Source organism: Nansenia antarctica (assembly GCF_963989245.1).
Source record: "Nansenia antarctica genome assembly, chromosome: 3".
Classification (NCBI taxonomy): Eukaryota; Metazoa; Chordata; class Actinopteri; order Argentiniformes; family Microstomatidae; genus Nansenia; species Nansenia antarctica.
The window spans coordinates 56374128-56399127 of record NC_137688.1 but is presented as its reverse complement, the minus strand read 5'-3'; the positions used below and the strand labels follow the sequence as shown (position 1 = coordinate 56399127).

General features: G+C 44.6%; 4 protein-coding genes across 8 annotated transcripts in view; all 4 read left to right on the top strand.

Moving 5' to 3' along the window:
• fynb (FYN proto-oncogene, Src family tyrosine kinase b) overlaps positions 1 to 306 on the top strand; it is a gene marked incomplete at both ends in the record, with an annotated part of 17674 nt that extends 17368 nt beyond the window's left edge. For all 3 annotated transcript variants that reach the window (XM_080527708.1, XM_080527707.1, XM_080527706.1), the window contains one exon: positions 98 to 306. In XM_080527708.1, coding sequence (XP_080383834.1) covers positions 98 to 306 — 209 coding nt within the window. The remainder of the gene's footprint in view (positions 1 to 97) is intronic.
• Positions 307 to 6221: 5915 nt separating this feature from the next.
• LOC308154209 (putative G-protein coupled receptor 139) lies at positions 6222 to 7483 on the top strand (the record flags this gene model as incomplete). The annotated part of the gene is made up of 2 exons (XM_080527380.1): positions 6222 to 6300; positions 6474 to 7483. The coding sequence occupies 2 exons, from the start codon at positions 6222 to 6224 to the stop codon at positions 7481 to 7483; spliced, it is 1089 nt and encodes a 362-aa protein (XP_080383506.1).
• A 469-nt stretch (positions 7484 to 7952) lies between these two features.
• traf3ip2a (TRAF3 interacting protein 2a) lies at positions 7953 to 15300 on the top strand. 3 transcript variants are annotated; one of them, XM_080526882.1, is made up of 10 exons: positions 7953 to 7972; positions 8544 to 8587; positions 8705 to 9250; positions 9436 to 9568; positions 9736 to 9926; positions 10342 to 10430; positions 10569 to 10637; positions 11074 to 11178; positions 14543 to 14617; positions 14717 to 15300. In XM_080526882.1, exons 2-10 carry the CDS (start codon positions 8572 to 8574, stop codon positions 14861 to 14863), a joined length of 1371 nt encoding a protein of 456 aa, XP_080383008.1. In that variant the 5' UTR covers positions 7953 to 7972; positions 8544 to 8571; the 3' UTR covers positions 14864 to 15300. The 3 variants fall into 3 exon arrangements, with proteins under 3 accessions (XP_080383008.1, XP_080383009.1, XP_080383007.1); XM_080526883.1 differs by having other exon boundaries at positions 7955 to 7972; positions 8735 to 9250; XM_080526881.1 differs by lacking the exon at positions 7953 to 7972 and having other exon boundaries at positions 8484 to 8587.
• Positions 15301 to 18676: 3376 nt separating this feature from the next.
• rev3l (REV3 like, DNA directed polymerase zeta catalytic subunit) overlaps positions 18677 to 25000 on the top strand; it is a gene marked incomplete at its 5' end in the record, with an annotated part of 63997 nt that continues 57673 nt past the window's right edge. The window contains one exon of the mRNA XM_080525333.1: positions 18677 to 18815. Coding sequence (XP_080381459.1) covers positions 18677 to 18815 — 139 coding nt within the window. The remainder of the gene's footprint in view (positions 18816 to 25000) is intronic.

Below are 25000 nucleotides of genomic sequence, written 5' to 3'. Positions count from 1 at the left end.
TGTGTGTCTGTGTGTCTGTGTGTGTGTGTGTGTGTGTGTGTGTGTGTGTGTGTGTGTGTGTGTGTGTGTGTGTGTGTGTGTGTGTGTGTGTGTGTAGGGATGAACAACCGGGAGGTTCTGGAGCAGGTGGAGCGAGGCTACAGGATGCCCTGCCCCCAGGACTGCCCCATCTCCCTGCATGAGCTCATGGTGCAGTGCTGGAAGAAGGACGCGGAGGAAAGGCCCACCTTTGAGTACCTGCAGGCCTTCCTGGAGGACTACTTCACAGCCACTGAGCCACAGTACCAGCCTGGGGACAACCTTTAAACGCTGCCCTCGGGCCTGGCCTGGCCTGGGATAGGACTGGCTATACCAGGGCCTTGCCTGCCTGTCTTTGGGACCAGTACTGTACAGCCTCCTCAGCTCAACAGAGCGTCTTAACTCTCCTCCAGCCCCCCAACACACACTCTCACTGTGGCCAATCCTGAGACAGATTCAGCAAACTTTTAATAAGAGAGAATGTGTGGGGCTGGGTGAAATTAGGAGTGAGGGAGATTTGGGTGTGGTTGGGTTTGAGATGATGCAATGAAAATGCCTGTATTCAATGTAAATATGAACAGCTCATTCGCTTAAGATTTGTTTTAGGTTTGTTTTTTTGTTGTTTTTTTGCTTCTGTTATGCCATTTTGACATATTTCCACAACAATTATGATGATGATGGTAAATAAATGGTAAATGAAGATTACCATTTGAAGTTTCAAAGCTTTACCAACTTTAACCATTAAAAGAAAAAAATATTGAGACTGATATTTCTGGGCACTACCAATCCACAGGCCAAAAGTGTATCAAAGCTCTTATTTTGTATTTTAGGCATTAAATTAACAGCTCTATAATTATTATTTTTTCAGTTTTGATGTATAAAAAAAGAAGAAATTCACTCCTAAGCTTTCTGCTTCAGTGTATTAACCCCTCTGTTGCCTTACATAAGGCAAGCATGTCAAAATCCATGTTCATTTTTTTTGCACTGCCTCTCATGAAGTTAGTTTGATTTTACTTTATGTTTGTTTATCCATGTAAAATAGCTTTGTCCTCCTCAAAGTAATAGATGTTAGCAAATGCTGTAACAAACTTATTTGACAAATAATGTATGTTACATTTTGTAATTACAGCCACGTTACGTGTAAGAATGATACTTTTGAACATATCTCTTCTTCTCTGCTTACAAGGTTTTAAAGATTGAAAAAAGTATTGTGGGAAGAAAAATCTCTTTCCACCGCTGGTATTACATGTATACTGGAAGGACATGCAATTTATTTAAGAAGAGAAAGATGTATGTCGACATTTAATGGTCTTATTTTAACTATACCGTTCCATTTAGCAGCCATTCCGAGACACCTCATTGGTCCCTGTTTACTCTGTGTTGTGTGTAGCGATGTACAGGGAAGTCTTAGTGGGCGCAGTCTCCCTCTCTGTGGACCATGACATCCATGTGAACCTCAATAACCAACCACGTCCCCCACTGGACCTGTATGCATACAAGCACCTCCTGAAGGTTCCTCAGTTCCCTTTTTGGTCCACTTCCTTTTTTACATTTACTTTATGTTAAACTGACATGAATATTTTAAGTCTTAAGTTTCAGAGTATGTTTTATTTAACCTTAATCAATAGAATTTTTGAGGAGTTGTTTGCATTTTCAGGTGAATGTTGCAAAGACACTGGTTAGCCCAGCTGTAGTGTGACTTGTCAAGTGTATTAAGTGTATTATTACGGTCTTATGACAGTTTAAATGCTAATCAGGATCTGTTAAGAACCCCTTCCTGTTTTTCAGTTTTACAGCTTAATGGTTTTAAAGTGTCAGTAACCTTCCTAGTTTATTTCCTCAATTTCTCATTTTTTAACATTTCTCTTTTGTTGATTCAGTGACTTGGCATTTGAAATTCAAAAAGAACAATAAACATTTTACACTCTTTCCAGGACACAGATTTTCAATATTTGTTAATATGTTGCCATTACTGACTATGCAGTATGTACGTGTTGTGCAATACAATATAGGCTATACGTGTGTGTGTGTGTGTGTGTGTGTGTGTGTGTGTGTGTGTGTGTATGTGTATGTGTATGTGTATGTGTGTGTGTGTGTGTGTGTGTGTGTGTGTGTATATGTGTGTATGTGTGTGTGTGTATGTGTGTATGTGTGTATGTGTGTATGTGTGTATGTGGAATGGTCTGGCCTGGAGGTCAAAGCCAGCAAATGCGCTGTCCTGTATGAGAGGCGGAGTGGGGGGAACAGGTGGTACCACTCAAAAACAGACACACCCCCTGTGTTCTCTTTAGCAACACAGCCCATTCGTGTAAATTCTCTTCATGAGACATACCCATATCTTGGACATAAAATTAACATCGCAGGAGAGTGGAAGGAGCAAGTCAATAACATCCTGACTGAGTTCACTTCCAGGCTGGACTTGATAGACAGTTGTCCTCTGCCACTAACTATGAAGTTAGAAGCCATCAGGCAGGTGGCCCTGTCCAAAGTTCAGCACCTCTTCTCCAATGTCCACATCCCCCAGAAAGTGCTGTGTGAAATGAACAACAAGACTGTGAGCGTAGTGCGCAGGTGGCTTGGACTCAATTCACACAGCACCCGTGACATCATCTTTCATCCCCAGTGGGAGGGAGGGCTAGGGGTCCCCAATGTATAATGGATCTACACCAGCATGAGAATTTCCCATCTTCTCAGGATGCTTAACAACGACGACAAGGACGTCAGGGAGCTGGCCCGCTCCTCCATGTTCCTGGACCTGAGGAGATGGAAGGTCCCAGTTGCCAGGGGGGCGGAGCCCCACTTCCTTGGGTTCAAGAGGAAACCCAGCGGAAAATTGGACACTCGTTCCGCTGGTTTTGGAGTTTGGTCTGATTGGCCAGACCTGAATGACCTCTGTGTCCGAGCCGGGGTGTCCCTGGAGTGGGTGCGGTCTGACTCTGAGACTGTTCGGGTCTCAGAGAACTGTATATCTGACCCTCTCACACAGGTCAGGGCAACAGCCTCCTTTGCCGGACAGAGCCACCAGCTAACATCTAGAGGGGCCAGACGGACTCTCATGGACCTTCATCAACATCAACAACAACAACACTGGACTGGTCTGAAACTCCAGGGAAAACTGGCATGTCTTCCCACAGCTGATCACTCTGTTTCTCATTATTTTCTAAAAAAACACTGCACTCGATGAGGACATTGTCATATTCACAACCAAGGCCAGATTACAAGTCCTTCCTACCAGACTCAACCTCTCTATTTGGTTTCCTTCCACTCAGGTTCCTCATTGCTTGCAGTGCACCACACCACAGAACAGGTTACAGAAACACTATCACACATCTTGAATGGCTGTTATGTTTACAAAGGAATGTATATAGTCATGACAGAATTGTGAGCCTTATAGTAAAGGACATATCACTCCACTTCCCAGTTACAGTGAAAATATATACACATGCTTGTGTCAATGCATCTATGTTCAATTTCTGTAATGACCAATGTCACTTTTCACAGTTGTCTGCTAACACACCAGATGTTGTTGTTGTTAATGAAGAGTCCAGAGAGGTGTCTGTATTAGAGGTAGCATGCACCTTTGATATAAGCCTAGAGGAAGCCTTCATGACTAAGGTCATGAAATACCAGCAGCTTGTAGATACCATCTCAGAGCTAGGCTATAGGTGTACGCTAGTCTTTATATTTGGCAGTCTTGGACATGTGCACAGATTGGTTGTCAGAGGACTACGTCTACTGGGAATGTCCAAGGGAGAAGCAAAAAGGCTCAGCAAGTATTGCTCTGTCTCTGCGATTATTGGCAGCCGCCATATATGGCGGAGACGGTGTTACTTGTACCCGTGAGTCTTGTCCTGTTGTATGTGAAAGACATTGTCCATGTCTGTTTGTGAATGCATCCCATCTGTGCCTTCAGTATTTGTGTCCCTGTATACTTGTTTCTATGTGGACATAAATAAATTATTAAAATGTGTGTGTGTGTGTGTGTGTGTGTGTGTGTGTGTGTGTGTGTGTGTGTGTGTGTGTGTGTGTGTGTGTGTGTGTGAGAGAGAGAGAGTGTGTGTGTGTGTGTGTGTGTGTGTGTGTGTGTGTGTGTGTGTGTGTGTGTCAGTGTCAGTGTCAGTGTCAGTGTCAGTGTCAGTGTCAGTGTCTGTGTGTCAGGAAAAAGGCTATAGACTGGACTTTCCACAGTGGTGGTCATGACTTGTCCTCCCCCGCAGCTGTCTAACCCAGCTGAGGTTGTCTAACCTGAAGAGGTGTTAAATGACTGCTACATGGTATTCAGTGAAGGCCTACAGTGAGACGGAACACCCGTGCCAGGTTGGCACCAAGGAACACAACAGGTAGACACATCCTGCTGCTCATCATACAGCCGCAGGTTGACGCACCTCACAGTTCAGCTAATGAGCTCATCCTGAACTCTCTTACTGTTAAAGGACATCTCAGTAGTTACAGGGGTTGTTTCTCACCCAGTTGCACTCACAGCTTTCAGTGAGAGAGTTCAGCACTATTGCTGTTCACTGTTATTTGATTCCCGAATAAATTATAATGGGAGGAGTAAAATGTGTTACGGTGATAAGCTGTAGAATCCTTACAAAAATGTATTGTGTGCCTGACCTTATTCTAAATGTTTGATGATATTCCAAAAAAAGATTCAGGTTATCTCTGGTTTGAAACGACAAGGGTGAGAGTGAGTGCATTGTCCATGAAGACCAGAAGGGGGGGGCTTTTTCATTGCTTCACTGTTATGTATCTCCAGCCGAATAGCACGCGATAATATCGTGGGCGTTCAGGAAAACGTCTCATACGAGCTCTCATGAAACACCTACTACTATTCCCTTCCATTATTGTAGTCACCCAAATGAGGGGGTTTGCCTGCCTGCTGTGCTGTCTACCGGTGCGTAAGGTGACGTGGTACCTGTAAATTAGCCCTCCTCCTGGAGTGCAGAGAAGCTTTAAATGACCTGCAGCTGGCTCCCTCGGCCATCAGCACCTGTACTGACAACACTGTGGCTCCTCAACCAGCAGGTATGCCCCTCTGTGTAAGTACCTTGTGTTTTTAATACTTAGATAGCAGTCAAATATGACTGAACATAATATATACACTAAACTCTGATTCATTGATTAATTGTAGTACATATGTTTTAGAGTTTACTTTTTTTTTTCATGTATGTTTTAAATGTAAATGTTTCCATAATCTTCCTGAAGATTCCTTGTAAAAACGGTTTGTTTTCAATTATTATATGTTCATGGATGATGTAGATCAACTTTGCATTAGTCATGCTATCGGCAGAAAGGACAGCACTGGTGTAAATGTAGATCTATTTGCATAGGGACGATATAACTAATTAGCTATATATATATATATATATATATATTTATATATAAATAAATACACATTTAGAAATCAAGAGAGGACTATTCAAGCATTAATAATCTGACTTTACTATAACCTAAGAAATGGATATTGTGGTGGTAATGTAATATTGATTCTGGTGGAGGTACCTTATAGTACGTATATCCCAGTTACAAGAAAACAACCATTGGACAGGTGTGTATGATTAAGATAACAGCAAAAGTTCACATCTTTATGTCTCCTCATCAACCTCATCAACTAAGTCATTAGGCAGCAGATTGTGGCACTTAAAACATTATGATATTTACATGTGCACACTTTGCTCTCATACTCTAGGTTCCATAGAGGTTGGACAGAAGTGTTGACAGGTGTGGAGCGAGCTGTCATTTGACATTCCATGTCATCAGACATGTTACACACCTGACATGTTAGACACCTGGACATGTTACACAACTGAAATGCTAGTTAGACATTAATTCATGGAATGTTTGTTCAATGTTCTAACTTCAATGTTCTAACTTGTCAGATGAACCTTTCCCATGGTTCCACCCTTCCGGATATGTGATTCTGTCTATGTTGCTACTAAATAATCAAAATCTTAACCTTTCCATAAATACCTAAAACCATACAGTAAACAAATGAAAAACCTGTCTGTGTTTTTTTGTTGTTGTTTGAGGATAAATATAGGGTGTTTAATTTGTGACGTAACTCTTCACATCAGGCCCTCATCCATATTTGTTTATTACACTCTTCTGATCTCTGTATGGATAACCACATGACATCCAGCTTCCTAATGGGTTTATTGTAGGCATTACCATGTTTGCTGTTGCCTGGTGTTGAGTAGTGAAATATGGAGGGCGCCAGTGTTAGCATCTTCATTGATGTTCAGAAGGTCTACTACCCTCTGCTATGCGTTTTGGGAATTCCAGGTGTGTACCATCTATCCTGTCTTGTCTTATTTCCTTGAGGTGGATGTTTGAAGTGTTTGAATGCTTAATGGTGTTTTAAGTATTGTTTCTATACGGAACTTGAATGGGAGGGAGAAGCTCAAAGAAAATGTTTGCAATGAAAACATGTTTCTTGTTTCTCGACCCCCCCCCAGCCAACCTCTTCACCTTCTACATGATCTGCTTTCGGAAGTGTGGGATGTCACCGTCGGCTATCATCTACCTGAGCTGCCTGGCCGTCGTTGACTCCTTCTACCTGGTGTGGGTGATCCTGCTGGACCTCACCCTCACCTTCTGGCAGCTGCAGCCCTTCTGGCACTCTGACCCCTGGTGTACCATCTTGAGCTTCCTGCAGTACGGCTCCCTCTACAGCTCCTCCTGGATTGTGGTGGTCTTCACCATCGAGCGCTACCTGGTCCTCAGCAGCATGGCCGCCAAGCAGCACTTCTCCCAAGCCCGGGTCACCAGACTCACCTGCGTGGCCATAGTCCTGGTCTCCCACCTGGCCTCTGTGCCCATGAGCTGGATCAACATGGTCACACCCGTTAACTACACCGTGAAGGGAGAGAACATTACGCTGCCCAGGTGTCTCTACAGGGACGCCACCTACTCCACGGTTCTAGTGTGGATCACTACCTTCCTCTCCGGCGGCGTCCCCATCGTCCTCATCATCATCTTCAACTCGCTGATCGCCTACCACCTGACCCGCTCCAGCAAGCTCTTCACGAGGGAGGAGCGGCACACCATGAGGGGGCGGAGCACCAAGGGCATGGTGCGGCGGACCATCCTCATGCTGGGCACCGTGTCTGTGGCCTTCGTGGTGCTCAACCTACCCCGTTTTGTCACCTACCTCATCCTCCGCACCAAGTACAACCACAAGACCTTCGACAGGAACGACTACAGCATTCCCATCAACATGGCGAGCGACCTGGCCAACATGCTACAGAACCTCAACTCCACCACCAACTTCCTGCTCTACTGCATGGTGAGCCGGTGCTTTCGTCAGGAGCTGTTCCACGTGCTGACCTGCAAGGCCAAGGCCAAGGCGCTGGGCTCCTTCCTCCATCAGAGCACCATGAAGATCTTCTCAGTGGTGGACCACAAGGCCTCTTCGTCCCGAGACCCCGTCACTGTGGTCCTCACCAACCTCAAACAGACCCAGTAGTGCGAGGGAGGTGATGGAGACATGGAATTATCGAAACAGCTTTCCGTTTACTATTGAATCATACAAATGTATTGAAATGATGATCCTGTTTTCTACTATGAACTGAACATTCCTATTCTATGAGTGTGTGAAAATGCTTGTTTAAGTCATGAGGGTTTGTTCACTGTCACATGGAGACGCCTGGAAGGCTCAAGTGCAGTCTTGTCTACAGGCTCTATCAGTGTGTTTCCAGTGTCAATAGTTAGAACCTCTCACGTGGTACTCAAGTTACTGTTTAAGTTACAAAGTTCGGCTTGGCTGCAGAATTCCTGCTTTGTCAGGACAACAACCTGATTGGCAGACCTGGACTCCACCTTATTTGCATAAATAGTCAAGGGATTTTCCTGCTTTGCATGCGATGATCTACCTTGTGAAATACATAGTGGAAACGTTTCCTGTTCAGCTCAGAGCAGATTTGCATTTTGGCTGAGGGACACACTCTGGCAACAGGTAGGAGCTCAGTTAGGTGGGACTCACTCGTATTATCTTTCATATGTAACTATGAATGGGAACAATACTGTACTTTGAATTGGGTTTAATACTTGCTAATGATACAACCATGTTTGAACTGGAAATACAATGACTATGTCCATAGCGTGTACTGCTAGATCAGTGATACTGGCCTTTGCTCAAATGTGGCCAATGGATTTCATTGTATTACTTTGCTTGCGTCATAGGCTACACAGCGCGTTCCATTACTCTCTTACAAATATCTTGCTGGTAATATGATATGTACATCTATAAATGCTAGACATTAGAGGACACAGTTCATTGTGTACTGTTGATTCATAGTTGATGTTGGGTCCGATGGAGGTCTGTAAAATGACTCCATAGTGCCAATTGCTTTTGATTCAACTGGAGCAATAGCTTTACTCTGCTTTCAGTTTGACTTATAATGGGTTTGTTTCACTTGTGACAATAGCATCTCCATAAAGTGTTGCCAGGATTATCATGTTCTCCTTGGTGCTCAGATTCCATTTCCTGGAATATTGTGTCTGTCTGTCTGTCTTTCCTGGAATAGGAAATCCAACACCTGTCCATAGAGAAGAATGGACTCTTTCCCAGGTATGGCTTTCTCAACAACCTATATTCACACCATTATCCAAAAGGAAACATAACACTAAATGCATTCAACTCCTCCGCCATTACTACTACTGAACAAGTACTTGTTGTTGGTGTCAGATTCCTGTCCTCACAAAAGCATTCCTGTAGAGACGGATGAGGCGATGACGTCATCCTCTCTTGACCTGGCATGGCCCTCAACCTGTCAGCAGTGCTCAGGAAACAGGGAGCACAGAGAGGAACAGGGACCCCCCACAGGGACAGGCCTGGGAAAGGCCTGGTTCACCCCTGAGGTGACCGTCAATGACGTAGGCCAGGTGGAATACCCTAGAGGTCCTTGGAGAACCCCCCTGGGGGAGCCTTTTGGTCAGCATCGACCCCAACCCAAAGCCCCCTCCCAGCTACCTATCCCATCCTATCATCACCTCCAAGGCCCAATAAGAGACCCCCACCCTGCTGACATCATGTCACACACTGACAGAGAGAGGGGTCTGTATGAGGAGCACCCTGAGGTTCTCCAGAGGGGAGCAGAGGGGTTCCCTGTCCCCCCCAGCTGGCTCAGGGAAGGTTCCACTGAGGGGGCAGACCATCTGGAGCCCCCTCTCCCTCTACTGTCCGACTTTAACAACATCCACTGTGTCCCACCAGGTTACCCACCTTACCAGTGTAAGTGGCATGCTGTATGTGAACAGTACAGTGTATTCAGTGGGTATTCAATGACGACTGCGAAGTTGTTGTTGTTGTTGTTGTTGTTGTTGTTGTTGTTTTCGTATCGCGTTGTCCTATTTTATGTGCTGCTGACTTTATTTTATGATGAAATGATATGTGTATGCCTCCTTACTTCTCTACAGACCCTAAACCCGTGAACAACAGATGTCCCGGACAATACACTTGCCAACAGTTGTTACATCATGCCCGCCAAGTCTACAATTATCATCAGTCCCCGGAAGCTCACCAGGAGTACCATCAGTACCCACCGTCCCGGTATACTCACATTCCTACACTGTTTACCATCAGATGTTTACAAAACCAGTTTGACGTTGCGACTGCCTTTTTTCTATTTCTTTTTTTTACTGCCCTCAAAACATGGAATGTTTTTTTGTTAGAATTCTGAAGCCGACAACCAACTCATGCGCTGTTTCCCTCCCCAGGGCACCTACAGCTCAGAACAGGCTCTATGGGCAAGATGTCCCCAAAGCCCCAAGCCTAACTAGGCCTCAGCATGTGGCCCCTCCCAGAGAGGTTATGAGGGAGGTCAGTGTGGTGCCGTCACACCCGGCCCCGCCATGCCATCCAGCAACACAGGAGATGAGGAAGACCATCAGTCTACCTGAGGAGTGCAGTAAGTGCGGGGCGGCTGTGGCTCAGGAGGTAGAGCCGGTCGTCTAATGATTGCAAGGTCGGTGGTTCGATCCCCGGCTCCACGTGTCCAGGTGTCCTTGGGCAAGACACTGAACCCCAAATTGCTCCCAATGAGCGGGCGGGCGCCTTGCATGGTAGCTTGCCGCCATTGGTCTGTGAATGTGTATGTGAATGGGTGAATGAGAGGCCATTGTAAAGCGCTTTGGAATAAGTTATATAAGTGCAGTGCATTTACCAATAAGTGTACCTGGCAGGAATCTAAACAGGCCCCTTTGCTAAATGAGAAGTCACCGTCTGACCTTAGGCCTAGGTTTCAAACGGAAAAGTGGAATATCAGAATTGACCCATAAGTGTAACAATACACAATGTGTTTTATTGTTTTTATTTCATTGCAGGAAACATATTCATCACGTATTCTGTGGACACAGCCAAGGAGATTTTAACCTTTGTGAAATTTCTGACAGATCAGGGGTTTAACCCAGCTGTAAGTGGAGTTGACTTTACTGGGACAGATGTACTGTAATTAGGACAAAGACAAGTTATAAAGTTATATGCATTACCTACGTTCATCTGTTTTCCATCTTGATAATAATATGCACAACACTTTTGCTTTGTTTGGCAGATTGACATCTTTGATAATCCTCTCAGGAGAATGGACATCAACAGGTGGATGGACGGCTTTTTGAAGGATGTACGTCTAAGCAGTCAGACGCATTTAACCGAATAGTCTCACGAGTGACTTCTTGTACACAGTGGGGCCCTATCTAAACATATACAGTACAAAAAAGACATATCGTGAGCTTAGAATTATAAGGTTCTATCTCCGTTTAGGGTAGTTCAGAGATATTGAGCGTCAAAGTTTTTACATTCCATTATGTTTTGTGAGATGGAACCTTTGTATTTTATGAATTACTAACTCAAAAATGTCAACATTTTAAACCACATAGGCATTAATAAACACCTAATGGATCAGATTATGTAAAAAACTCAATTTTGACCAAAAATGGAGATAGAACCTTATAATTCTAACGTCACGATATCTCATGGTAGCACCCAGAGGTCTATAGGTGAATTGATCAGACAGTGTGTTCATCAAAGTAAGTTGACCGAGAGGTGCTGTATTGCAGAAATCAGTGCTGATCATTGTGGTCATCAGCCCTATGTACAAGGCAGACGTGGAGGGGGACGGGGAGGATGAGCATGGCCTTCACACCAAATACATTCACACTCAGGTAGGCACTATGCATTCTCTTAACACAACTAACTTCACAAAGATGTCTTTTTCAATGTTCCATCCATACAGAATCAGAATCAGGACCAGAATAGCTTTTTATTTCATCCAATGTACAGGTACACAAGAGTACAATTCTTAGGCTTTACGTTCTTCGACATAGGCATTGCAGCAGGATACAAAATCAACAATAAATACCACAAGTCTCTGTGAACTATTCAAGGGAGCTACAGTGGAGTATCAAGATTTCAATGTGGAGGGAAACTACCTACATTAGAAGGAATTCAATGCTTCTGTAGGTGCATAGATGTAAGCCACAGATTAAAACTGACACAGTACAGTTTAAAATATATTACAGTACTAAAATTCTGCTTGCACTGTCTCCCCCTGTGGCTTGTAAGTGTCATTAAATGTTCCCTTCTTACACATGATCCATAGGGAAAAGGCTCTTGGGGCTGAAAAACAAATGCTATACCTGTATACAGTTAGGTCCAGACATATTTGGACAGTGACACAATTTCCATCATTTTGGCTCTGTACGCCATGACAATGGATTTGAAATGAAACAATCGAGATGCAATTCAAGTGCAGACTTTCAGCTTTAATGAATTTGGCTGAATCTGAGCCCACAGTATACTCTTAAACACTTCTGCTTCTGTTTTCTGTCACATCATCAATAAACATGAGTGACCCAGTGGCACTGGAAGCCATGCATGTGTGCACCGTGTTTTACAGATGATGAGGTATGCTTCGGATCATGAGCAGTTCCAAGCCTTCTCCAAACTTTTTTATTCCCATCATTCTGGTACAGGTTGATCTTAGCTTCATCTGTTGAAAGAATGCTTTTCCAGAATTGGGCTGGCTTTTTTAGATGTTTTTTTGCTAAGTCTAATCTGTTCCTATTCTTGAGACTTATGAATGGTTTGCACCTTGTGGTGACCCCTCTGTATTTGCTCTTGTGAAGTCTTCTCTTTATGGTAGACTTGGATAATGATATGCCTACCTCCTGGAGACTGTTCTTCACATGGATGGATGTTGTGAAGGGGTTTTTCTTTACTACGTAAAGGATCCTGCGATCATCCACCACGGTAGTCTTCTTCTACTGTTGATTTGGCCACTCCTAATGTTCCTGCTATCTCTCTGATGGATTTTTGGGTTGTCTTTTCAGCCTAAGGATGGCCTGTTTCACTTGCATTGAGAGATCCTTTGACCGTATGTTGTGCGTTCACACCAAATGCAAATGCCACACAAATGCCACTCAGACCTTTTACCTGCTTAACTGATAAGGAAATAACAAAGGAATAGTTCAGATCTGTCCATGAAACAGGTGTTGATTCAATTGTCCAATTACTTTTGGACCCTTGAAAAAGAGGGGGTCACATATTAAAGAGCTCTATTTCCTAAACCCTTCCTCTAATTTGGATGTGAATACCTCCAATTAAAGCTGAGAGTCTGCACTTTAAGCCAATATTCATTATATAACTGTAACTTGAATATGTTTTTGTAAACAGATAAAATAACACAAATTAAGTCAGAGTCCAAATATATATGGACCTAACTGTATACACACTCACCAAACACTTTATTAGGAACACTATACTAATACTGGGCAGAGCCTCCCTTTGCTCTCAAAACAGCCTCAATTCTTCATGGTATTGATTCCACAAGATGTTGGAAACATTCCTTTGAGATTCTGGTCCATGATGACATGATTGCATCACGCAATTCGAGCTGGTTTTTCAGGTGCACTGTCAAATTGTGAATCTCCCATTCTACTACATTCCAAAGGTGTTCTATTGGATTCAGATCTGGTGACTGGGAAGGCCACTGAAGAACACTGAACTCATTGTCATGTTCATGAAACCAGTTTGAGATTACTTTTGCTTTGTGACATGGTGCATTATCATGCTGGAAGTAGCCATTAGAAGATGGGTAGATTGTGGCTATGAAGGGATGCACATGATCAGCAACAATACTCAAATAGGCTGTGGCATTCAAGCGATGATTGATTGGTATTAACGGGCCCAAAGTGTGCCAAGAAAACATTCCCCACACCATTACACCACCTGAATGAATGCGAAGGTGTACAGGTGTTCCTAATAAAGTGTTCCGCCTGGCCCCACACCCCCAGGTGGAATATTGCTGTGTCATTATGTCAGTGTGTCAGCAAGACAGTGAGAATCAATATGAGATAGATTGACTATCCTGGCCAAGGTGGCACTGTGAGTGCCTGCCCTCTCCAAGACTTCTCTATCACAGTGGAGAACTCTACTGTAACCCCCTCCCTGACAGCCAAGAATCTTGGAGTGATTCTGGATAACCGACTATCCTGTGCGGAGAACATTGCAGCAATGGCTCGCTCCTGCAGATTCTTCCTCTACAACATCAGAAGGATACGACCATTCCTTACCAGAGAGGCAGCGCAACTCTTGACCCAGGCACTGGTCATCTCCCGCCTGGATTACTGCAACGTACTCCTGGCGGGTCTCCCCGCCTACGCCATTAGACCTCTGCAGCTCATCCAGAACGCTGCTGCACGTCTGGTATTCAACCTCCCCAAATACTCTCATGTCACCCGTCTCCTTCGCACCCTGCACTGGCTCCTGGTAGCAGCTCGCATCCGATTCAAGACCCTGGTGCTTGCATATCAGGCAGCTAAAGGGACAGCCCCTGCCTACCTAAAGGAAATGGTAACCCCCCAAACTCCAGCCCGCTCACTCCGCTCCTCCACCTCGGCTGGCCGACTGGCCCCACCACCTCTGCACAGCAGTCGTGCTGCCCGATCACGTCTCTTCACAACTCTGGCTCCCCGCTGGTGGAATGAGCTCCCCACGGCTGTCAGAACGGCAGAGTCACTACCCATCTTCCGTCGTAGACTGAAGACCCATCTCTTCAGGTTACACCTTAACTGCTCCTCCTGAGACATCTTCTGCCCCTCAGCACTACGTCTCCTAAAGACGTCCGCTTTCCCCTCTACTGTGTCCCTAAGAACTTCTATCGCCCCCTTTGTACTGCTTCTCTGTTCCTCCAGTATACATTTTTTTTTTTTGAAAAAGGTGGTAGAAGAAGGTTTCTCCTTCTATCAGTGGCCCCGGGCCTGAGCTAGATTACTCTTCCTGCCACGAATGGTGGACTGATGATTCACATGCTTAGCATTCAAATGTATTGATTGTAAGTCGCTTTGGAATAAGGCGTCTGCTAAATGCCAAAAATGTAAATGTAAATGTGAGTTACAGCTCTATATTCACAGCTCCTCCCATGAGGTGCGACAAAGGAAACATGCCTATTCTGTACCATGACAATTCATACCATAGCAGACATTCAGAGCAGCATAATGATCTCTAATCACCCTTTTTCTCATTCAGATCCAGAATGAGTTTATCCAACAGCGATGCCTCAATTTCAGACTGGTACCAGTATTGTTTCCTAGCGCAACCAAGGTAAGGAGATAGCAGGGTATTTTCAACATGATGGGGATAGTTCTTATTTACATGATGTCATGGTTTATTGGTACTAACCATCCCATTACTCTGTCATAGAATCATGTTCCCAACTGGCTCCAGAGCACCAGGATCTACCGCTGGCCCCAGGACACTCAGGATCTGCTGCTCCGCTTGCTCCGAGAAGAACGCTACATCGCCCCACCACTGGGGAAAGAGTTGACCCTAACGGTGCGCCCCCTCTGAACAGGCCGATAGGCACACCTCTGTTCTTTTTACTGCACAATTACACTACTCCTCCAAGTAGGTTGTTAGTCACTGAAAATATGTCATTTTAAAACAAAGAAAGGTCACCAGTTTTGTGGTATACCTAAAAATGTTTGAATGGCAAATACTAAAAAGAAATGGAGCCCCACACTCTTGCTCTGATGCTTATTATTTGCTTCATTGTAAATGGCAAATGCTAATCATGAGAGGAACATCTGCTTTATCATAGCATTCTTTCGATACAGGCACACTACAGTTAATTTGTACTTTGTCATATGGAATGTGTCCATAGGTGTGTAGCTCAGTATAACAGTCAAATAACCACAAGGTGGCAGTATGTACTTAATAATGTTTCCATTCCGAGAAATAGGTTTTCTGGACAGAGGTTTACATGCTAACATTGTGTAGTGCAAATATTGTGGAATCTGAAAATGTAAATACAAAATACAAAATAATTCAAATTTTTTTTTTTTTTTTTTTTTTTACTATCAAGAGTTGTCTATTTTTTTAAATCTTTACTCTGATTTGCAATGTTTAAGGGAAACTAATAATGTCTAAAGACATTTTCTAAATACTACAACAAACATGTCTCCTCTCTGAGTGCAGTGTATATTCTACATACTACATTGTATTTATTCACTCATTCTCAGTCAGAATACAAATATGCAATGAGAACAATAAAGACCAAACATTTTCATTGAGTACAAACAGATAAATTAGGTCAAACTATGAATGAGTGCTTTTAGTGGCCCCTATGCATTTGTGATTTAAGATACAGAGGGGCCACAGGAAGGCCTGTCACTGGACCATGCATCATCTGGCAACACTTACCCTGACCCACAAATACACTTCAAGGGGGTTTCACTGTCCACTGAGTGACAAAACCAGCCTATTTGAAATATCCAAATGAAATGTAATGTGCCATTGTTTTGTCATGGTGCTTTATTGGACGCTTTGACTGCCTATTCTTTAAAGATCGGGGCACCACTACAGCTATCAGCTATATGTTTTTTTTTTTGCAGTTCAGTAGAAGTAGAAGTAGTTTCCTGAATCCATAAATCCTCTGCTTGTGTGATTGTTCCAACACTCACACCGTGCTAAATCAAGCCTTATCTGGTCAATCCAAAACTACCACAGAGGCTTTGTTATATGCATTTAGAATCGGGGGTAGAAGACACTTCTTCAGTTGGCTCAGTGTGTGAAACTGAACCAGTCAGCCTACCATTGAGCTGAGTGATTGATTAACCAGAGTAAACTCGACTGTGCCTCTAGATAAGGAGAGCAACTCTACAGCCACCAGAGGTGAGAACAGCCCTTTCGACTGTGTTGTTTCCATTCCTTGGATGGAAACTTATTTGTGAATACCCGCCCCAAAAATGTATTTGTTCAATATAAAATCCATCATCCGTATAGTAAGCTTCGTGCTATGGAACCCAGCTGAAGACTGCATTTCACCTGCATCTTTTCACCTGCGTTGATTGGTTTCCAGTGAAAGGGCCAAACCTCACTCAAGGTCAGAGCCCGCTCCCACTAACAGATGTTCCCACTCCATCCAGATGAAATGCTAATGAAACATTTTTCATCATCAGGGAGTCATTGAATGTGACGTTCCCAGTGTGAGCTGCGAATTTGGAGAGGTTTATGGCCCTTTCAGTGGAGGAGAAAAGAGTGTGCTCAGCACATCCACAACTGCAGTCTGGTTTATTATGAAGAATGGAAAACTGACCAATGTGTGGCTTATAAAATATTCCATGAAAAGAAATCTAATGATATAAACTAAAAACATGAAAATGTAGGTAAAATGCTAAATGTCTAGCCTACTGTACCATAACCTCGTCTGCACCATGGTGTACCTTGCAATAGTGTAGAGGGCATTCCAATTCAAATTGGTGGCCAAATTAGTGTAACCTAGGCATTCAAATGTTTGCTGAATTCATGATAATTTTATAGGAGCTTACTATGCCTAATTGTGGCTATAGTTGGGAATGTTACAATGGGAGAGTTATCGTCTAGTGTTGTGGAGCACGTCTATCTTTGTGCCCTGGCATAACGTTTTTCAGTACATTTTCTAACATATTTTTTATTAGCACTAGTGGAAGTGTGTGGGAAGGCCAGATCAGTGGGCCAATCACAACATAGGGATGTAGCAACAATCCAATCATGCATGTGACAAAAATATCTCGCAGAAAGTAAATACCATGGTAGTTTTTTTCCAAAGCACACTTCCATAGTATTTAGTAGTAGTCATAATAACGAGTATGAGTGGCAATGCTGTATGCTTGAAATACCTTGATTGCATTCTGCATTCACTGTAAAATGAAATCTGGGATATGAAATATGAACTATACGTATGCAGTATACATTGCAAGATGATGAGTACCCGATTCCCAACATATATTATGTAATTTTTAAAAATGCTATCTCTCTTTCTCTTCTCTCTCTCTCTCTCTCTCTCTCTCTCTCTCTCTCTCTCTCTCTCTCTCTCTCTCTCTCTCTCTCTCTCTCTCTCTCTCTCTCTCTCTCTCTCTCTCTCTCTCTCTCTCTCTCTCTCTCTCTCTCTCTCTCTCTCTCTCTATATATATATATATATATCCATATCTATGTAGATATAGATATCGTATATTTTTTTATATATCTATCGCTCTATCAATATCTATATAGATATAGATATATATCGATATCGATATAGATATATCGATATAGATATATATCGATAGATATACATATACATATAATCGTATATAAATAGTAACTGCAATATTATAGATTTTCTAATAAAAAAAATATATCGTTGTCAAATTCACGGACAATCACAAAATATTAAAATCGGAGGGTTTGACTGAGGTTGTTTCAACCAATGAAAAGGTGGACTTCCTTCTAAACGGCCAATGAGAAACGTCGGAAAATGGTGGTTCTACCATCATCGTTTGGGACTCCATCATCATGCCTCCTCTGACCCGTGTTTTTGGGAATGCGGCAGTGTGCCTGTAGCCGCCTAGCTAACCAGTAAAGGCAAAGGACAGGGGAGTGTCTGCCGGGGAGGAATGGTGTTGATTAGGGTTACTGAACAGTGTTGTGATCATATTACAGAGAAGGGGAAACCTTGTCCCTGGTGGAGAAGGCACGTTGGAAGCGCTCAGAAGGACTGCCACACTTTATACTTCTCTTCTCTGGCAATCTTCTTAGCAAGCCAAGCCGAAGACGTGCAAGTTGAATTTGTTGCAATATCTTGCTTTACGGAATAATTACCCTTTTTCAGAATGGATATGCAGTAACGTCGCTAGCACCCGGACACGGCGAGAGAGTGGAAAGAAAGTGGTTTCTATTTCCCCTGGTAGCTAACGTGCGCTATGGCCGTATCCTCTTCACTTAACCCGTTGGCACGTATTGTGCTCGTGGAATCTCCATATTTTTCTTGTTTACGAAGAGACAGGTTGCAGCTAGTTTGACAGCTGTAGCTCCATTTCGGAGAGAGTGAACTATGTCAATACATTGACTGAATCACGGGGCACCACCATTAGCTACAGTATGTTCTCAACAGCTGCGGCTCGGATTACTCATCCTAGAAGATACTACTCAACCAGATAGCTGTAAATTATGTGGCAATTCCAGGCGCCCCCTCGCTAAAAAATAAAATAAAACACACATCTAGTTATTCGTATCTAATAACAGTATTGGGTGTGTGTGTCCAGTTTTTACATTGTGACAAAACATCTCCCTCTCCTGGTCCTGAATGTGGCCCCAGTTTGCATCCCACACAAGCGCGTAGCTTGTCCAGCAGCGCTACCAGTCATGTTTGCTGTCCGCATCGTTACCGCAGACTATTACATTGCAAGTCCCCTGCGAGATTTGGACGTCTGCTATTCGGAATTCAGAGAGTGCGATGTGAAGAAAGTGCCAGTGGTTCGGATTTTCGGTGCGACGCCAGCAGGTATGTTCATCTGGTTTTCAATGGTCATCCCTCCTTGCAGCTCGGCACAGCCACGCGGTGTGCGGTTGGAACACACAAGATCTACACGCACACATTATTGCCACAACATTGCAAAGACAACCCAACACAATGTAACGGTCGGCTACATGAATTGAGTCGAACAAACCCACCCTGCTTCCGTGAACGATATGTAGTGATGTGAAACATTGCAACAAACCGTATCACACAACACTGCCGCCTTTTGAAGCATCTCACATGGTTGCTTTGTTTTCAGTCTCGTGCTCCTTTCCAGGGCGGTGGACAGACCTCCATATCTACCGTAGATGTAGCAACATTCCGCATTGACTCCAGCTCTCCACCTTCAACACAGATTATGAACCTATAGCTATGTCTCCTCTCTTCCCTATTGTGTATCTATCTAGCTACAGGTGGACTGGTGAGACATCAGCATCGGAAGCACAACATTACAGAAAAAAAAGATGCTGCTTATTCTGGATATTTACAGGCTTGTGTAGGACTGCAATCGGGGATATTTTGTGATTGTAGGTCAGGGTGTCAATCTAATTCTGTTTCTTCTTAGCCCACACTTGCATGGGATCACATTGTTAGTATGGATGCAATACGCTCTGATAGGTTGCCAAGTACAATGTATCGACTTGCATGCAATGTCCCTGACCAGTCTCAGTGCATACATGTAGTGTAACAAGTGGCAGTGATGTCATGATCACGGCTACCAATAGACTGAGGTTGCCACAGGCTCCTTTGTCGGTGACATGTAATTATATATATTTTTCCTATCATCTATTGTATAGGGCCTAATATCTAACCTCCAGGATAAGACTGGGAATGCGATCACGCTGAGGTATATAAGCTACTCTATGCACCCACAGCCTTGACAAGTAGCTTTGCATTCTGATGCAATGTCCAAAGCTTGCTTTGGGCTTTTTGCTACCTTGTGTTTTTTTCTCCAGCCCATTGGTTATAATACAATCAGACATCTGTTTTATCTTCATGGTAGGGGTTTTAGTCATGTGCATTGTCTTGCAGGAACTTTCTGCGGCTCCCTCAGTTGATGCATTGTGGTGAGCTTTAGGCAGTGTTGGCTCTGTGTCTTCCCAACTGAAATTGCATCACCATCTGGAATACATTCACGTGAAGCAAGCCTACTTTATTTCTCCATTTTCAATCTCTTTGCTGAAATGTAGCTTGCTCAGAAATGGGCCACACCCCCACAAAGGAACCTACACTTCAGTTTGGTATTCATGAGTAAAGATTGCGGAAAATAGCCTATTTTTAAGCCTAGTTAGCATGTCTTAACTTTACTTTCTTAACCCCAATAACATTTCAAACATGGGCCTGAACTGTGTGAAATAGGCCTACTATCTCTGATAGCTACCGTAACATTGATAGAATGGAACACATTTTAGTTTGTGTTTCTTCTTGTGTTTATCTTATGTGTGTGTTTGTGTATGACATGTGGCTGGGGTTACTCTTATCCCTCCTTGTCCTCCTCTGACCTGAGTCATGCACATACATGCCATGACAAGCCTTGCCTCTGTAATTTGACACCACACTTCCTGTTTTCACCGTCTTTGTCCTCATTGGCCAGCCCCTGTGGCCCAGCCCTTAGACAGCATGGAGTTGCAGTGTTTTGCTAGTGCAGGCAGGGTTGTATAGTACAAGGTCTGTTTGAGTTTTTTCTTCTTCTATGGCATTAGACAGCAGAGTGGGCTTTATCCAGAAGATCTTTGATCTAACAATCATAGGATGTACTCACTCCGAATGCTAAAGATATGCACTTAATTATGTGTCCAGTTCAGTTTTTCAATAATGTTGCTGTCTTTGTGCTTTAAGGCCATATCAGTGCTTTGTTCAAGTGCAGTTGAATCAGTCATTCCATTGCATATGAAATTAACCAGCTTGATTGATGTTTCCATGGCAAATAAATACAGTTTACAGAGTTTCGAGCACAGTTAGGAGTTGCAGTTTGCTGCAGTCTCTGAGGCCTGACAGCATTGATCTTGCTTTGATGTCGACAAGAGAGGCTAGATCCACTAGCAGGCATTCCTCTGCCTGGGCCTCAGAAGCACACTGTTTTTGTTTTGAGTGTGTGTGCATGCACTCGCGCGCGCGCGTGTGCGTGTGTGTGTGTGTGTGTGTGTGTGTGTGTGTGTGGGGTGTGTGGGGAAAGGGAAACCTCCATGACCAATTGACCTGAATGAGGGGTCAAGCAGCGAAGCAAAGAAATGGCTAAAACAGGGGGCCTCTCCAGCCCTCTCCCCTGGCCCCCCTCCCCCACTTCCCTCCCTTCTTTACTGCTCGCCAGGGGAACTCTAATGCCATCTAAAGGAATTCCTCCCGGATCTATTAACGGGATAATGGGGGATTCAAAGACTGGGCAGCTCATTAGTCAGAAGGTCATTGTCTTCTTGATTGTTTTTCCTCCATTTTCTATTTATTCGATTGTTTTCTCGTTCTCAGGATGTAGCCAAGACCGGTGTTATTGCTTGAACCTTTCTATGCTATTTATTAGTATGTTTTGGATTTTTTTTTGTGTCTCTGGTTAATCCTCTCATGGCTTGTCTTGTTTTGGTGCAAAAAAATAGCTGCCAGAGAGGAATGTACTGTTGGGTCTGTGAGAGGGGTAGTTTTCCTTCAATGCAGAGAGCAGCGTGAACTCTGCTCCCTGATAATCCTCAGGCCTGTGATGTTATTGTGAAGAAAATGGGGCCCGGCTTCTCTGCAGCTCTTAAAATCCAGTCAGAAGGAAGGGGGTTCACACACACACACACACACACACACACACACACACACACACAGCCCACTCTCTGCCTCCTCAGGTCTCATTAACCATTACCGAAGGCCTGTCCTTTATTTACCCTCCGTGCCTTTTCTCTGGGCTGTCAGCTCTGTCAGGTGGCCCAATCAGTGGGCCCCTCTCCCTCTCTGATGTGTGGGAGATGGGAATGGCACCTAGAGAGTCTTTATGTGGGGGTGAAGAAGCTGCTCCTTGCCAATGCCGTGTCTCTTGTCACAGTGGCCCTACATCAACCCCATGGAATTTCTAATGTCCTATCAGTTTTCAAGCAGTTTTTTAACCAGCGCAGTGGCCTTGCGGTCACAAGTTCGATCCCCTACCGAGTCATACCAAACACTATAGAAATGGTATCCGATGCCTCCCTGCTTGGCACTCAGCATTAAGGGTTGAATTGGGGGTAAAACTCTGTGACATACCAACGTCATGTCCAGGGAGCATCAAGCCGACCTCGCTACGGAAACAGGATATAGGCTCCTGCCCCCTAAGGGCCATTAGGCTCAAGGCTACTTACTTCTGTTCTATCAGTTTTCAAAGGGACCCCTGAAACATAATGGACTGCGGCATCCCGCTTTCACTGTTCACTCAGGGGTTAGGCCTACCTATTAAATGTAAATCAGAGTGGTGTTTTTGTCTTTGAATGCCTTGGTAGTACCACAGGTGGCCTTTCTGGAGGATGAAATAATATTAAAAAGCTGAGAAGACTTGTCACCTTCTCTGACTGCTGCCTATAGCCTGTGGCTGAACTGTGTGAGGTGAGATATGCCTCCAATATGGGCACTGTAGGCCTTAGGCTACTTTACCCTGTAGTTGAACTCTTGGCCCACTTGTTTCGCCTCAAACCTGAAACTGTACTGGACGTCTCCGGTCAGCCTCTAGCCTCTAGCTGAATAATGTGAGATGTGCCTTTGTCCTGTCTGAGGGCAAGGGGTGGCTTTGCTGTTTGCTGAGCTGTCTCTCGCTCTCTTGCTCTCTTTCTCTCTCTCTTGTGCTCTCGCTCTCTGTCTCGTGCACTCTCTCTCTCTCTCTCTCTCTCTCTTGTGCTCTCGCTCTCTGTCTCGTGCACTCTCTCTCTCTCTCTCTCCCCCCCCCCTGTCTCTCCCTCTCCCCCCCCCCCCTGTCTCTCCCTCTTTCTCGCTTCTCTGTACAGTACACAGATGCCCTTGCAGCACTCCAGTCCTGGTGATGGATGGCTTTAATAGCGCCCTTCGGTTCCACAGTGTGTATTTGAACGCATCGCAGTCCAGGGCGGGAATCTGGTGTAGGGTTGGGTACCGAAAATCGGTACCGGTTACTTTACATTCGGTATGTACCCGTACCGAATCGCAAAGGAGATTTCGGTACCTAATTTCGGTACTTTTCTATCTCGCTCCGGTGTCAACTGGTGACTCGTGACGTCACATCGCCTGTTAAATTTCCACTCAGTGAAAGCAGCGAGTACGGAAGGATAACGAGAAGGTTGCTAATAGCAACTTCCGCTAGCGGGTTGGCATAACGCGACGCTCGACTTATGGGTGCGTTCCGTAAACTCGTTCTGGAATTCTGATCACCACTCGTGGAATGCCTTCTGTCCAATCAAATGACTTGCTCCCCTTATGACGTCGGGCCCAGTGTGCGCTGCGACGCTCTCAGAGCGAGTTAACAAACGCAAGCCTTTGATTGGACAGTGCACTCCAGGATTCGACGCGTCTGTTGATGACGTAGTGCGGATGTGTGGCTGCGTCTCTGCGAGGTGGACAACATGATCGGGGATCTCCTGATATTCGGGTACTGTGTCAGATCATGTATATATCATGTAGATATATCCTTATCCTACTACTGTGTCTGAAAAATCAATCGTCATGTCATCATGGACCAGAGAGGGGGAGGGGAGTAGTAGTAGCTGAGCGGCAACAGAGTTTGGATTTTGACGAGGTGGAGCGGAGGGCTCCAGTTCATCAGAGTTATATTTCCTCTCGGTCTTCTTGGTTCTGGGGGCTATGCAGGCCTCTTCACTAGATCCCTTTTCTAAGAATATTCTGATGTCCTTGAGGGGCTGCCGAACAAGTGTGTACTCGTATTCGACATCAGTACCAACGATAGGCACCCCCAGCTTAATGGAGTCCCCAAGGCTCAGGAGTTTTATTTTCATTTATTTTAATTTGAGTGTATATTTAACTAATATATATTGTGCCTCAGCAATAAAAAAGTGAAAAGCTGTTTAATGTTGTCGACCGTGTTATTATTTTATATATATATATATATCTCTATATATATATGTCATTTAAAAAAATCTAAAGTACCGAATTAAGTACCGTTTTGGTACCGGTACCGTTTTTAAAGTATCGGTTAGGTACCGGTACCGGATAAAACCCAAACGGTACCCAACCCTAATCTGGTGTCCTTTATCCTCATCCTATTGTGTCTCCCATGTTATTAGGTGACACTAGGGTCTCTATACTTTACACAGACGGTACCCACCTCGCCCTCGGGCGGGTCTCCCCCCCCCCCCCCCCATCACACCCTCGCCGCCGACTGACCTTCAGACGAGAGGGGAAATGATACCACGTAACTTTGTGGCGTAGGTTCCTGTATTGGTAAAAGGGGAAATATCTGCAGTGTCAGAGACGCAGCCAAGGCCACATCCAGATTGTAAGCGGCTAACAATAAAAGCGGCCGAAATTGCGGGCCGTATATCTGTGCGCGGAAGACAGATTCATTAGCGCAGGGAAATTGAATGTGACGACACGGTCACGGCCTGCCTCTCTGGCGCGAGCGCGGAGGGCCCGGCTGCTGAACCTGAGCCAACAGCTCTCGTTGTAGCCTGCGTATGCAGTAGAGAGCTTCCTATAGATGTGCTGTCTTCTTTTATGTGCGTGCTGATTTCCAAAGGGGGGGGGGGGGGGGGGTGCTGTTTTTTTTCTGTGGGTCTCTGTCAAGGTCACACGGTCTCTGTCAAGGCCCACCTGCCAACCTGATCCCCCCCCCCCCCCCCTCATAACCCTGGTGACCCTGTCCCCATGGGTGTCTCAGTCCTAATAGGACCATACTGATCCCTGACCTGTCTTGTTTCATGTGTGTATAGCACGTTTTGAAGAAGGCTCTGAAACTACCACTAGCACACTCCTAGGTGTTCTGTGCACACGTCTCCATGTGCGCGTGCATGTATAACACCGAGGTCCATCTCATGTCATGTCATGGTAAGTATGTCTGCAGTCTGCCGCCACAAATCACAGCCAGTGACGGGCTTAGGGAAAGACTACGGACTAGGCGGGTCCCGCAGTGTCTCCTCGGGGCCCATCAGTCGAAGGAGTTTGTCCGTAAACGCCTGCTGTAATCACGTTAGGCCTTAGGAGAGCAGTGGGACAGTAGGCCACGTCGGTGACGGATT

Bases quoted from the DNA above. Each gene is read 5' to 3' on its own strand.
- traf3ip2a (XM_080526882.1), top strand. The intron at 9,927-10,341 runs GTAAGTGCGGGG...ATTTCATTGCAG, and splicing joins CAGTCTACCTGAGGAGTGCA to GAAACATATTCATCACGTAT. The intron at 11,179-14,542 runs GTAGGCACTATG...TTTCTCATTCAG, and splicing joins CCAAATACATTCACACTCAG to ATCCAGAATGAGTTTATCCA.